Genomic DNA, 11,312 nt, shown 5'->3' with positions numbered 1-11,312 from the left:
AACTAGACAAGGGGATGCAGGTGATAGGGGAGACAGAGCAACTAAAGAAGACAGAGACATAAGCCATAAGACAGAACTCAAAGAAACCAAAAACTAGGAAGTATAAATAATATCAAAAACTCAAAAACCCTGGGTCAACGACCCAGGCATCCTAACAACGCTGCTGCACTGCGTGACCTTTGTGTAAGATCATTACTTATTGCATGTTGTAATGATGGAATGAATGTTCAGAGAGTGGCAGCTAAATAAATCTGATACTCTTAACGAGGAAACAAAATTAAGCCAAGAGTTAGATATGAACATTATTACAAACGAGGGGTATTTGAATATGTACATATATAGATTTAAACTGCAGAACAGCTCAGATGTCTGGTCAAGCTAACAGATGTATGCCTTAATCTTATGCTAAAGCATATCCACACTCCAATATAACGCCTCAATTACAACATAATTACATTCTGCACACAAACTCCTTCCCTGCGTCCTGCTTACTCACACGCAGCCATCACACAGGAGGGGACGTCACAGTACTCCCAGGAGATGGCGTTGTCTTTTATTGTGTAACACCAAGGCTTCTTGTCCTCGTCTGGGTTCCTACACACAGAGATACACAACGGACAGAGTGTGTGCGTGCTTCTGTGCGTGTAGCCTCGCTGCTTCCTATCTTTATATATTGCTTCATTAGCTGAATGTCTCACAGGGGCTCCATTGCCATTCAAATCCACACACTCACACTCAGATAATTCGCTTTCTTTCTACATTCGTTTCACGTTTTAACAACCAGGATTCAGGTTTTAGTTTTAAAGCTGCAAAATGCAATCTTACCAATAATTAATGATCTATCCGAGCCTGGGTGTAAGTCTAAGTCCCATTGTTTGCTTTGGTCTGGGAAAATTTGGGAAACGTGCCATTTGCTGTCAGTATGTCTTCCTGCTCATGAGAAGTCATAGTAAGAAATCAGCTGATGGAAGAAGGCAGGAAGGGTGAATGTGCCAGAGATAAGCCTTTTGGCATGATGGTTTCAGGGTTTCCCCCTCAGTAGCTATGTGCTCGTAAGTCACACGAATGACAAGAGTTGACACATGGAGTTGACAGATAAGGAGCATACGGCTTTTGCTAGCTCAGGGTAAAAAAAAAGTTGGATACTGCAGGTTTAAAACAGAAATTATGTGCAAACTGTATAGAAATGTGGCCTTCCAGATAAGACTGTTTGCAGCACAGCAACCGACAAAGGCTTTAATATCTCATTTTGATTAACTGTTGAAGAAACAACTACTAGAAAATCTACCATAGCTGCTATTAAGGCAGGATGATTTAGCACACACACCTGCAGTAGGCATGCTCCCCAAGGCCTTTAACAGGTGATGCAATCACTGTGCCCACATGGAGCTCATCAAACAGCAGGTCTGAGTTCCACGGCAGACACCGGGCGCCGGACACGGTGGTGCCCACCAGGCCTCTGTAACCTGTGCCCCTGCTGCTATAGCACTCTGTCTCTGGCTCTGCTCACACAAGCCACATAGAGAGAGAGAGAGAGAGAGAGAGAGAGAGAGACATGGAAATAATCCCAGCCGTAACCACAGTAAAACACAGGTATGTAAACAATATGAAAGCGATCACACAAACTCCCGATGCAGCAGATATGTGTGTGCGATGACAGCTCTCTTCTCTTCAGAATGAGTCAGAACACGTTTTAAAACCTCTCTCTGAACGCGTCAATGACAGCTGGCTACATGCTCACCAGCACGCCCTCTCCTGTGACCATTAATCAAACTATTGTCATCCACACATGCACGAGCATGCGTCTGTGCATACGTGACACAATGAGGATTCCATACATCTGCTCTCGCATATGACAAAGACTCTGGCTCTATGCAGACTGCAGTGACTAGAAATTCTGCCCTCTGCTATTTTTAGCCCGATACAAACATCATTTCATGTCAACTGTGCTTTCTGCTCAGAGCAAATTTTGTATTTTCATTTGAATGAAAACAGGAACGTAGCACTCAGCGTATGACTTACCGAGACTACAGTGAGGTCCACTGTAGGCATGCCTGCAGTTACACACTTCCTTTCCGGTGGATACGATCAGTCGACACGTTCCGTCGTTCTGACATGGGTTTGTACGGCACACTGGACACATCAAGACACACACTGTCACATCCTAATGCCATTCTCTTTAAAATGCTTGTTTTTCAGCAAAACTTTATTAACATTTAGCTTGTTTAACGGACCCATTATGATAGTCGCTATGCACAGTTTAAAAGTATTGTATTCTGGTTATATTTCTATAAAATAAAAAGGTTGCCGAGCACCTAGGTCATTTTGCTGGGAAATTGCAACTATTAAAATTGCCATTCCTACATTACTGTCTTTGGAGGAATTTCTGTTTCAAATCTATGAGATTCTGAATTCTGAATGTAAGCAGTTAATGTAGAGTCCTGAAGTAGAATTCCTATAGATGCCAACAAAATTGTAGCAAATGGCCAGACATTTGCAATTTTTACACTTTGGAACAACCGGTCTGAACTAAACCAAGGAAACCACCAGTTGCTAAGGTAAAAAGTGTATTGCCTGACTGACCTGTTGCTTGCTGTTGATGCATTAAAACTTCCTTGTGATTCTTTTTGGACACTAGCAAGTTGCTGTTGTCTCAAGTAATTTGTGTGGCAGCCACAGACTCATCTGCAAACACTCACCAGCTAGTTGCGAAGTGTTAGTAAAACAGAGAACGTAAGTTGTACAACTTTTACTTTGAAGACGTGTGCGACTGGGGCGTTAAGGGAACTTTATGCTGATTGGCTGCCCCTCATAACGAGAAAGCTTAAACAGCACTTAGGTGGTTGCTGCTGTTTTGTGTATGAGGTATGAATTATTATATGTATATAATATATATGTATTATGTATGTACTATATGTATTAAATCATGCATGGCCGCGTCTGAAAAGAAAAACTGTGTGAAACTGAGCATTTAGAGCAGTATGAAGCCTGAGCTTTTGGCTCACAGGGATTAGTCTGACATACACTGACCTCGCTATTTAAAACTTCTGTATTGTGGCATCAATCATTATAAATCACTGTAATAGTACGTTTATAACAGACAATAATTCAACAATAATTAGCATTTCTACACCATCATGGTTTTTCTTACGCAGGTTTTAAATGTAATTATCAATAAATCTTAGATTACCAAAATAAAACTGCAAAAGAAACCTCTGAGTATTTTAACCTGACTCTACAGTTCCGCTCAGGTGGCCTTACTAGCATCTTCCAGTCTCATTTTTTTGGTTTTGGTTCGCTCTCACCCATGCATCTGTGTTCTTATGTACATGTAATATATCTGGGTCTGAGCAGCCTCTTGTGAAATAATATAACATACAGAAAATATGCTGGGGATCAGAGATGCCATGAGTTTATTGGGTTTTACTGAAAGTGAGCAGTCCTGATGTGCTTTGAAGAAAAACAATGTAAAGCACATTAAGGGTCAGGTTCAAGCTAGAAAACTTTTTTTTTTTTTAGTTCTGCGACTCCTGTAAGCTGAGCCCCTATCATCATGACAAAAGCAGTTTCAGCTGAAGAAGCATGAAAATACCTCTCTGATTGTATCTCCTTTATGCCAGGGGAATCTGCTAAATGCCCGTGAACATTGAGATGAAAGCACCCTATGGACCCATGGGGTGTGTCCTAAAACACCATTCCTGAGTCACAGTGAGTCATATAATCTGCCTTTTCTTCAATGCAAAGTTACTCTTGTAACTATGGAGCTGTGATCAAAGAAAGGGTAGGGCACGTCTTTCAAACCCCCTCTTATGAGAGTGGAAAAAAAAAACATTTCTTCAGGCTAGGAGGAGATCTGATACTTTTTTGGAGGCCTGAGATCAAGTTGTATACTATTTTTTTTTAAATTATATGAGTTGCTAAGGTTGCTAGGTTTTTATCTTTATGTTTATTTAATGTAAAAACAAACAAACCCCAAAACATTCCAACATGTAGCAATATTTCGTTTGTCATTCGCCGATTTGAGCATCAATTCAAGCAGCTGTCAAAGCAAATAGCGCTGAAGTCATTGCAGCCTATTGAGTTTTGCTCTCATCACCCCAAAAATAGCAAAAAATGGCCAAGAAAAAAAAAACTGGACACATTCAGAGCAGAACAACAAAAGCAGAAAGCATGTCTTACTCGTGTAGTGGACTCTCTCACACTTGATTTCCCCTGCCACACATGTGCACTGTTCCACATTACGGAGGTGAATTCGTCCCCAAGACTCTCCGATGTCATAATAGCGCAGGTGTACGGTTTCGTAGCACTTCTCTGAAAAAGCCGACACAACACATGAAAGGCGTCGGGGCTGAAATGGGAGAGCAGATTGAAGAGCTCAATGGAGCGTACGGAGCAAATCTCCGATGGCTGAGCTGCTGCGATGGATCCATTTTTCTGTGTTTTTCCATCTTCTTTCACTGCTTTGCTTTCAGCTGAAAAGTGAAACCTGTTTACAGGTGACTCATAACTGATTTGCCATTATTTTGGCCTGAAGGCAAGCACGTGAAATTTCAGCAGCATTTTAATGGAAAACACAGATTAAATGAAACTGGCATGTCATTTCAATGTTATACACGTCACGTTATTGTGAAGTGTATGCCGCATTTATAGGACCGTGGCGAACGTAAGACTGCCACTCAGATCTTTCAATCACATCTCAGTGTCTATATCAGCAAATAGAGATTGCTCAGTTGTCATCTTGATAGCATCAGGTCACGTCTGTCAGTGGCGTGTGAGGCTATAGCTGAATGCAGCTAAACCAGTTTAAAGTCAATTAAACAAACTACATTTGCTGCTAAAAAAGAGCGAAATCACTGTGTCACTGCTGGTCTGTAACCAGTTCTGCCTTAACTCCTTCAGGATATGAAGCTCCTGCTTGGGAACCAATAATTACAAAAGTTGATAATCACAGCTTGCCAGTCATTGGAGAATTTATTGCATCAGACATCAGTGATTCCACCTTTGGGCACGGCAACTTTGTGGTGCTTTGCTAGTGGCAGCTTTTTGGCATCGGCCACAATCTTTTTTTATTGTAAATGTGTAAATCTCTGGAACTAACAGATGGGGTGGTGCTAGTGCCAGCGGCAGAACAGGGTTACATGAGGTGGGGTTGAAAGCCACACAGACTCTTAACTACTGTGATAATCAAGAGTGAACTTAGACTGTTATGCTTTTGTTTGTCATCACGGTTTGTTTCCTTTTTTTTTATCAACCTTTATTTATGCAGGAAATTAAGATCAAATGTCTCTTTTGGGAGTGTATTTTGGGACCATACAGGCAGCCTTATAACCTAGCATGCTCTTTGACTCCCATAGAAAACCTTGTGCAAGCACAGCGAGTCCAGATTATAATGTAAATTTTCTATCTCCAAATTTAGTTGCTCACAGCTGGAAAAAGGTAAGCTCACAAAGAACAGCGTTGGGCTCTGTGGATAAAAGTATCCTTATTCTTGTCACCAGTGAAATTTTCAAACCTCCAACAATTACTGACAGCAATTTTCCTCCTAATCAAAGCTGTAAATCAGTGTAAATAACAGCACTTACCAGTGAGCCAGTAAACTACAACGTTATTGAATGTAGCAGATGTAGCAGAAATGAAGCACGTCAAATGCCACACCAATTTAGTCATTGTATGATGAGTGGCCTCTTTGCATAATGAGCCACAATCTGCAACCTTTCTGAAAAGTCAACAGTTGAGCATTTTTAACAAATATAGCCTCTCTATGTGGCTCACTGCTCCCCAGAGAAGAAGGAGTTAACTCTTCACACTCAACTGCCTTCACTAAGCATGAATTTGATTACAGAGTTTTTAGCTGGCATGCTTTTGATTTTGCTTTACATCTGTGGACAACAGATGAATGACAATGGGCTGCCTAATGTGCACTTTGATGTGAATATGTTCAGGGAACAGACAAAAAAAAGACAGTCTGACAAAACCAAATATGAATGGATGACAAGCACTATACCTTTAATTGATAGAATATTAATAAAGGTGCCTACTTTGTTCACATATTCTCCCAGAGAAGCTCTCAGGGCAGGAGCATTCGAATGTGCGTCTGTGTGGGATCGCTGTGCAGACGCCTCCATTCTGACACGGGTTCGCCTGACATGGATCTGTGATTCTGCGTGAAGTGTGGACAAAAACTGAAATCAAAACATCAAAACATAATCAGCAGGAGAACAACCGCAACACTGTAGTTTCTAATTAAACAGCAGTGGAAATTCAATCTGCAGCTGGTTTGGTGAGCTAACCATTTGGGTGGCTTCTCTCTGGTGCGCAGAAACCCCACTTCCTGTCCCGATCAAAATTGTGTGTAAGAGAGCACCTGGGACAAAGGAAACAGGAAGAGAGTCACCTGCAAGTCAGCAAATGCAGCAAATATGCCAAAAACAGAGTCTGCACAATTCTAACAAGCTTGAAAGTTAATATTTGGTATGATCACCTTTATTCTTCAACATAACCTGAACTCTCTTAAGCAAGTTTCTGTAATTTCTTTAAGTATGGTTGGATGTTTTTGTTCTGAATTTGTATAAAGGAGTTTATAGGACCACTCTTTTTTTTCATGTAAAAATAAATAAATAAATAATAAATAAATCATCAAACGTCTTTTTCACAAATCACACCCTGATTACAACCTTAGTAAGCATATCCTGACTAAGCGTGTAAGTTAGCGTGCCCGCTGACGGTTAGTCATGCTATACTGTTGGAGTTGGGCATATAGATATTGTGACATAAAATTGCGTAAACCATGTGCAGAGGATTTTACCCAACCCTTAATCAAACCCACAAGTACTGACACCCTGCTCCAGAACGCTGCATCTTCTGCCAACACACACTAACTAACTCTGTCAATCATCCACTAATCTAACCTGCGCAACATTAACATACCTCTTCTCCACTCACTGTAACTACAACACTCAATGACAAACCCATTCTGACGGTGAGCTGATGAGCACATCACAAAAACATGCAGGGTCAAACCGCCGCAACTTTACATGTAGGTGGACCAGAAAATATTGGCCCATGTATAATTGCATAAACGTTGCTCCACCTTGCTGGCATCCACCCTTTCTGCATCATTTCCAAGTAGTGAAGACTGAAACCCTGCCAGCGTGTCTCCTGTTGTTTTGGTTTTTTTTTCCAAAATCATAAAAAGATGATTGTTGCTGTGTCACAATCTGAAGCGATTAAAAACAACAACAAATTGCACCATGATGGTTTTACTGAGGCAGCTGTTTATGCACCCTCAGGATAAATGCTGTGAAACGGCTAAACTTCAGCTATAGTTGCAGTTTCACAGAGTACCTCTGCATTTTATCTTCACAGTTATTAATGATAACACTGTATTATGATAAAATCATCACAGGCCCCAGCAGCAATTGAGCAATAAGCATTTTATTAAAGCTTTTTCGCTCATTACCTCATTAAAATTTGTGATCAGATGGCACTGTCGCATAAATCCCTCATCCCCGCGAGCTGTAATTAGGTGTGACTACACACCCCAAACACACTGCATCAGTGTACAAATCATTGCTATTACAGCAGTGATGGAAAACACCAGTGTGTTTGTTCTTTTAAGGGCATGCAAAAAGCCAGGAACTATCAACCAATTAGAAATAAGAACACTAACTCTACATTTCTCCCTTGAGAAGAAAGCTGCACTTTGTATCTTCCAGCCCCACAAAGGTTGACTGTTTCCAGTGCTTTCTTTTAAAGTTATAAAATTCAAAAGTCTGATATAAATATATTGGCTTTTATTTTTTACACAGACATATTCTGTATATATATATTCCAGTGATACTGTAATCCACTGCAAGACAGTCATCTATGACACTGTATCTGTGTGACTTAACAAGAAGAACTATACTTAAAGAAGTAAAGAGTTTGTTTGTCAGCTCATTAAGCTCATTTTAAGCTCTTCAGTTGATAACTGCCACCACAAAGACTGAAGTAGTGTCTGCTATAATGAATACATATATTGATATCTGAAACCAGTACATCAATAAATGTACTACAGGAAAACGGTATACGATATATGAAAATATCGATATTTTGCCCCACCTCACATGGTAGCAGCTCAATGCATTTAGACATGTAGACAAGATCAAGACAACCTGCTGAAGTTCAAACCGAGCATCGGGAGGAAAGGGGATTTAAGTGACTTTGAATGTGGCATGGTATTGATGCCAGACCAGCTGGCTCGAGTATTTCAGAAACTGCTGATCTACTGGGAATATCCCAGCACAACAATCTCTGGGGATTACAAAGAATGGCCTGAAAAACAGAAAATATCCACTGAGTGGCAGTTCTCTGTGTGAAAATGTGTTGTTGATAACAGAGATCAGAGGAGAATGGCCAGACTGCTTTGAACGCATAACACGTCAAACCTTGAAGCAGATGGAAAACAACAAGAGAAAGAAAAACACATGATCCTGTCAGCTAAAAACAGGGAACTTGGGCTACAATTTACAAACGCCTGCCAACAGAAGATAAATGCTGTCTGGTCTAATGAGTAGGCTCAGAATTTGGTGTAGAAAACATGAATGCATGAATCTGTGCCTCGAGTCCATGATTCAGGCTGATGGTGGTGGCGGTGTAATGTTGTGACCGGATATTTTCGGTCACAAATGAGCATAATTTAAGCACCACGGAGATTTGCATCATGGATGTGTAGCTAACTGTCTGACCTGTGTGTATACAGTAAGTTTGAGATTGAAAAGGGAAGATTATGGCTCATTGTTTCTTAACTATCAAGCAATCAAAACACACAGCCTGACTCCGCTCCATCAGTCACGATGCTATTCTGCTACATGCGCCTTGACCGTGCTAAGGGTATTGTCAAGTCAAGGCTAGTTGCTTTTATTTAATTAGCACATTTAAAAGCAGTGGGAGCTGCTTTCAAGTCGCTGTGGTAGAATAAAATATACAGTGACAACACTAAGTGGGAAGTGACAAAGGCAATGATAAACACGCATCATCAAGACAGCAAAAAAATAAAAGATGTATTAAGAAAATAAGTTCAATACAAACCATGCAATCAAATAATCTGTAAATTAGCCAAAGATGATTTTTTTACATTTTGTGGAATAAAAGTTTCAAATCATGCGTATCAAACAACGTGTGTGTGTGTGTGTGTGTGTGTGTGTGTGTGTGTGTAAGAGAGAGAGAGAAGAGAGAGATCTGTCAGTGTGTGTCAGAGGACTGACACTTCTGTCATCAGTGTGTTTTGACTTGATTACACACACATTACAGACTGTTTGTGCAACCAAGACAGTAGATCCAGACAGACAGGCTGGCTAATAAGGACTCACCATGGTCTTGAGGAGAGGACAGTGATGCAGTGATGATGAATCCTTCCACCCTGACGAAAAGGGAATTTACATTCTTTGCCCGTGGTGGTAACAACTGCAGAGGACGTAAAGGGGAAAACACAAAACATTAGCAGCAGAAGCTGTCTTGGAAACCCCGACCCACCCACTCTCTCGCTGGTTTTCACACACAAAGACCCCTTTCACTTCAAATGAATGTCCAAAAATCCATAAGCAAGCTACACCCCCTCCCCTACAGGTAACACCTATGCAAACATCAGCTCACTCAGGACTTAAGAGTGCAGCAGCACCAACTAATAATAATAATAATAATAATAATAATAATAATAATAATAATATAGGAAAAATGATTTTAGGACCAGAGTAAAAACAAACAAACAATAACAAAAAGAAACTCGCCTGTATGGCTCTCCCTCACCGCCTCTGCTTCATATGTAGGTGCTAATGTGTGCTGAAATCAAGGGAGAGACATTATTTCACTCCTTTCACGCTCTCAAAAACACGCAATAACAATAAGCACAGACTCACTTGAGTAGAGAAGTGTGGCTAAAACTTACCACTCCTGCGAAAACGCACGAGAGAAAAAGCATCACGGCGTGTGCCATCGCGAAAGTTTGCATCTGGTGTTTCCCTGGTGTCCCGAGAAGCTTATTTCCCGTGTGCCTGTCACGTAATATCTGTCAGTGTCAGAGTCCTCAGCCCGTTTTTGGTCATAGGAAACGTGGGAAATCCTGCAAGTATTATCCTGTCCCTCACAAGTTGAAGCTGTATTGAGTAAACCCGTTGCGTCATTAGGCTTGTCTGACGCTGAGGCATCCTGTATCCCGGCTGGTGTTCCCCCAGCTCCCCCTCTGCGCTCGCCCACGGTTTATCATTACGACTTATCGACTCACGAAAGAAACAAGAAGTTTCTTGAGGCAGAGGCAGGCAGAGAGGTAATACCGCTCAATCCTTACCCCTTTTAGGTTTAACACTGCTTTCTCCTAAAGTCGCCCAATTTTAGCTTTTCTTTCACCTGTGGTGTAGGTGTGCGTCGTTTCTGTACTTAACAGAGATTTTGCTTCATATCGACGCGAGATATGACAGCATCACACGGTACCTGCAGGTTTGTCGGTTGCACATCCGCGATGCCAATCTTCCGTGCTACCACAATAGAGAACAAAGATGCACTATTGGATTGGGATCTGATGACTGTGGAGGCCATTTGAGTTAGTGAACTCAGGTTTAAAAAAAAAAACAGTTTGAGATGATCTGAACTTTGTGACACGACACATTATCAGCCAATAGGAGATGGGCATACTGTGGTCATAGAGAGCAACAATACTCAGGTAGGCTGTGGTGTCTCAATGGTGCTCACTAAGCGGTGCAGTCTGTACCGCTGATACAATTCAGGATTGATTTCATGTTTACGCCAGATACGGATCCTACCAACTGAACGTCGCAGCAGAAACGGAGACTCATCAGACGAGACAACATGTTTCCAATCTTCTGTTGTCCCAATAGTTGTGGTGAGATATTGTTTGCAGTATCACTTTCCTGTTGGCAGTTCCTTAGTTGACAGTGCGGTCTTCTGCTGCTATAGGCCATCTGCTTCAAGGCTGGAAGTGTTGTTGAAGATGCTCTTCTGCATACCTTGGTTGTAATGAGTGGTTAGTATCCACCTGGACCAGTCTGGCTATTCTCCAGACATTTCCACCCAGAGACCTGTCACTTACAAATATTTTCTCTTTTCAGACCGTTCTCTATGAACCATAGCGAGTGCAGGAACACATCGGCCGTGTCTGAAATACTCAGCTCCACTCATCTGACATCAACAACCATGAAAGTCCCTAAATCAATTTTCTTCTTCATTCTGATACTCAGATTAAACTTCAGCAAGCCTTGGGGATACAAGGGGATACAAGGACAAAGAAGTAAGGCGCATTTACCTTTAATGTGCATTTT

At 41.3% G+C, this 11,312-nt stretch overlaps 1 protein-coding gene across 3 annotated transcripts in view; it reads right to left on the bottom strand.

Moving 5' to 3' along the window:
- hgfac (HGF activator) overlaps nucleotides 1-10,137 on the bottom strand; it is a 16,635-nt gene extending 6,498 nt beyond the window's left edge. Inside the window, exons 1-9 of one of the 3 annotated variants that reach the window (XM_005749748.1) lie at nucleotides 9,926-10,137; nucleotides 9,768-9,819; nucleotides 9,351-9,444; nucleotides 6,291-6,364; nucleotides 6,039-6,182; nucleotides 4,180-4,311; nucleotides 2,023-2,133; nucleotides 1,328-1,502; nucleotides 497-594 (exon numbers count right to left, since the gene is read on the bottom strand). In XM_005749748.1, the coding sequence (XP_005749805.1) occupies nucleotides 497-594; nucleotides 1,328-1,502; nucleotides 2,023-2,133; nucleotides 4,180-4,311; nucleotides 6,039-6,182; nucleotides 6,291-6,364; nucleotides 9,351-9,444; nucleotides 9,768-9,819; nucleotides 9,926-9,988 (943 nt within the window). In that variant the 5' untranslated portion in view covers nucleotides 9,989-10,137. Of the gene's footprint in view, nucleotides 1-496; nucleotides 595-1,327; nucleotides 1,503-2,022; nucleotides 2,134-4,179; nucleotides 4,349-6,038; nucleotides 6,183-6,290; nucleotides 6,365-9,350; nucleotides 9,445-9,767; nucleotides 9,820-9,925 lie in introns of those variants that run through there. The other 2 variants (XM_013915073.1, XM_013915074.1) reach the window with 2 other exon arrangements.
- Between the last annotated feature and the right edge of the window lie 1,175 nt (nucleotides 10,138-11,312).

This window comes from Pundamilia nyererei, unplaced genomic scaffold, assembly GCF_000239375.1.
Source record: "Pundamilia nyererei isolate P.nyererei 1_Seehausen unplaced genomic scaffold, PunNye1.0 scaffold00254, whole genome shotgun sequence".
Taxonomy (NCBI): domain Eukaryota; kingdom Metazoa; phylum Chordata; class Actinopteri; order Cichliformes; family Cichlidae; genus Pundamilia; species Pundamilia nyererei.
The sequence above is the reverse complement of the archived record's forward strand: the minus strand, read 5'-3'. Positions and strand labels throughout refer to the sequence as shown.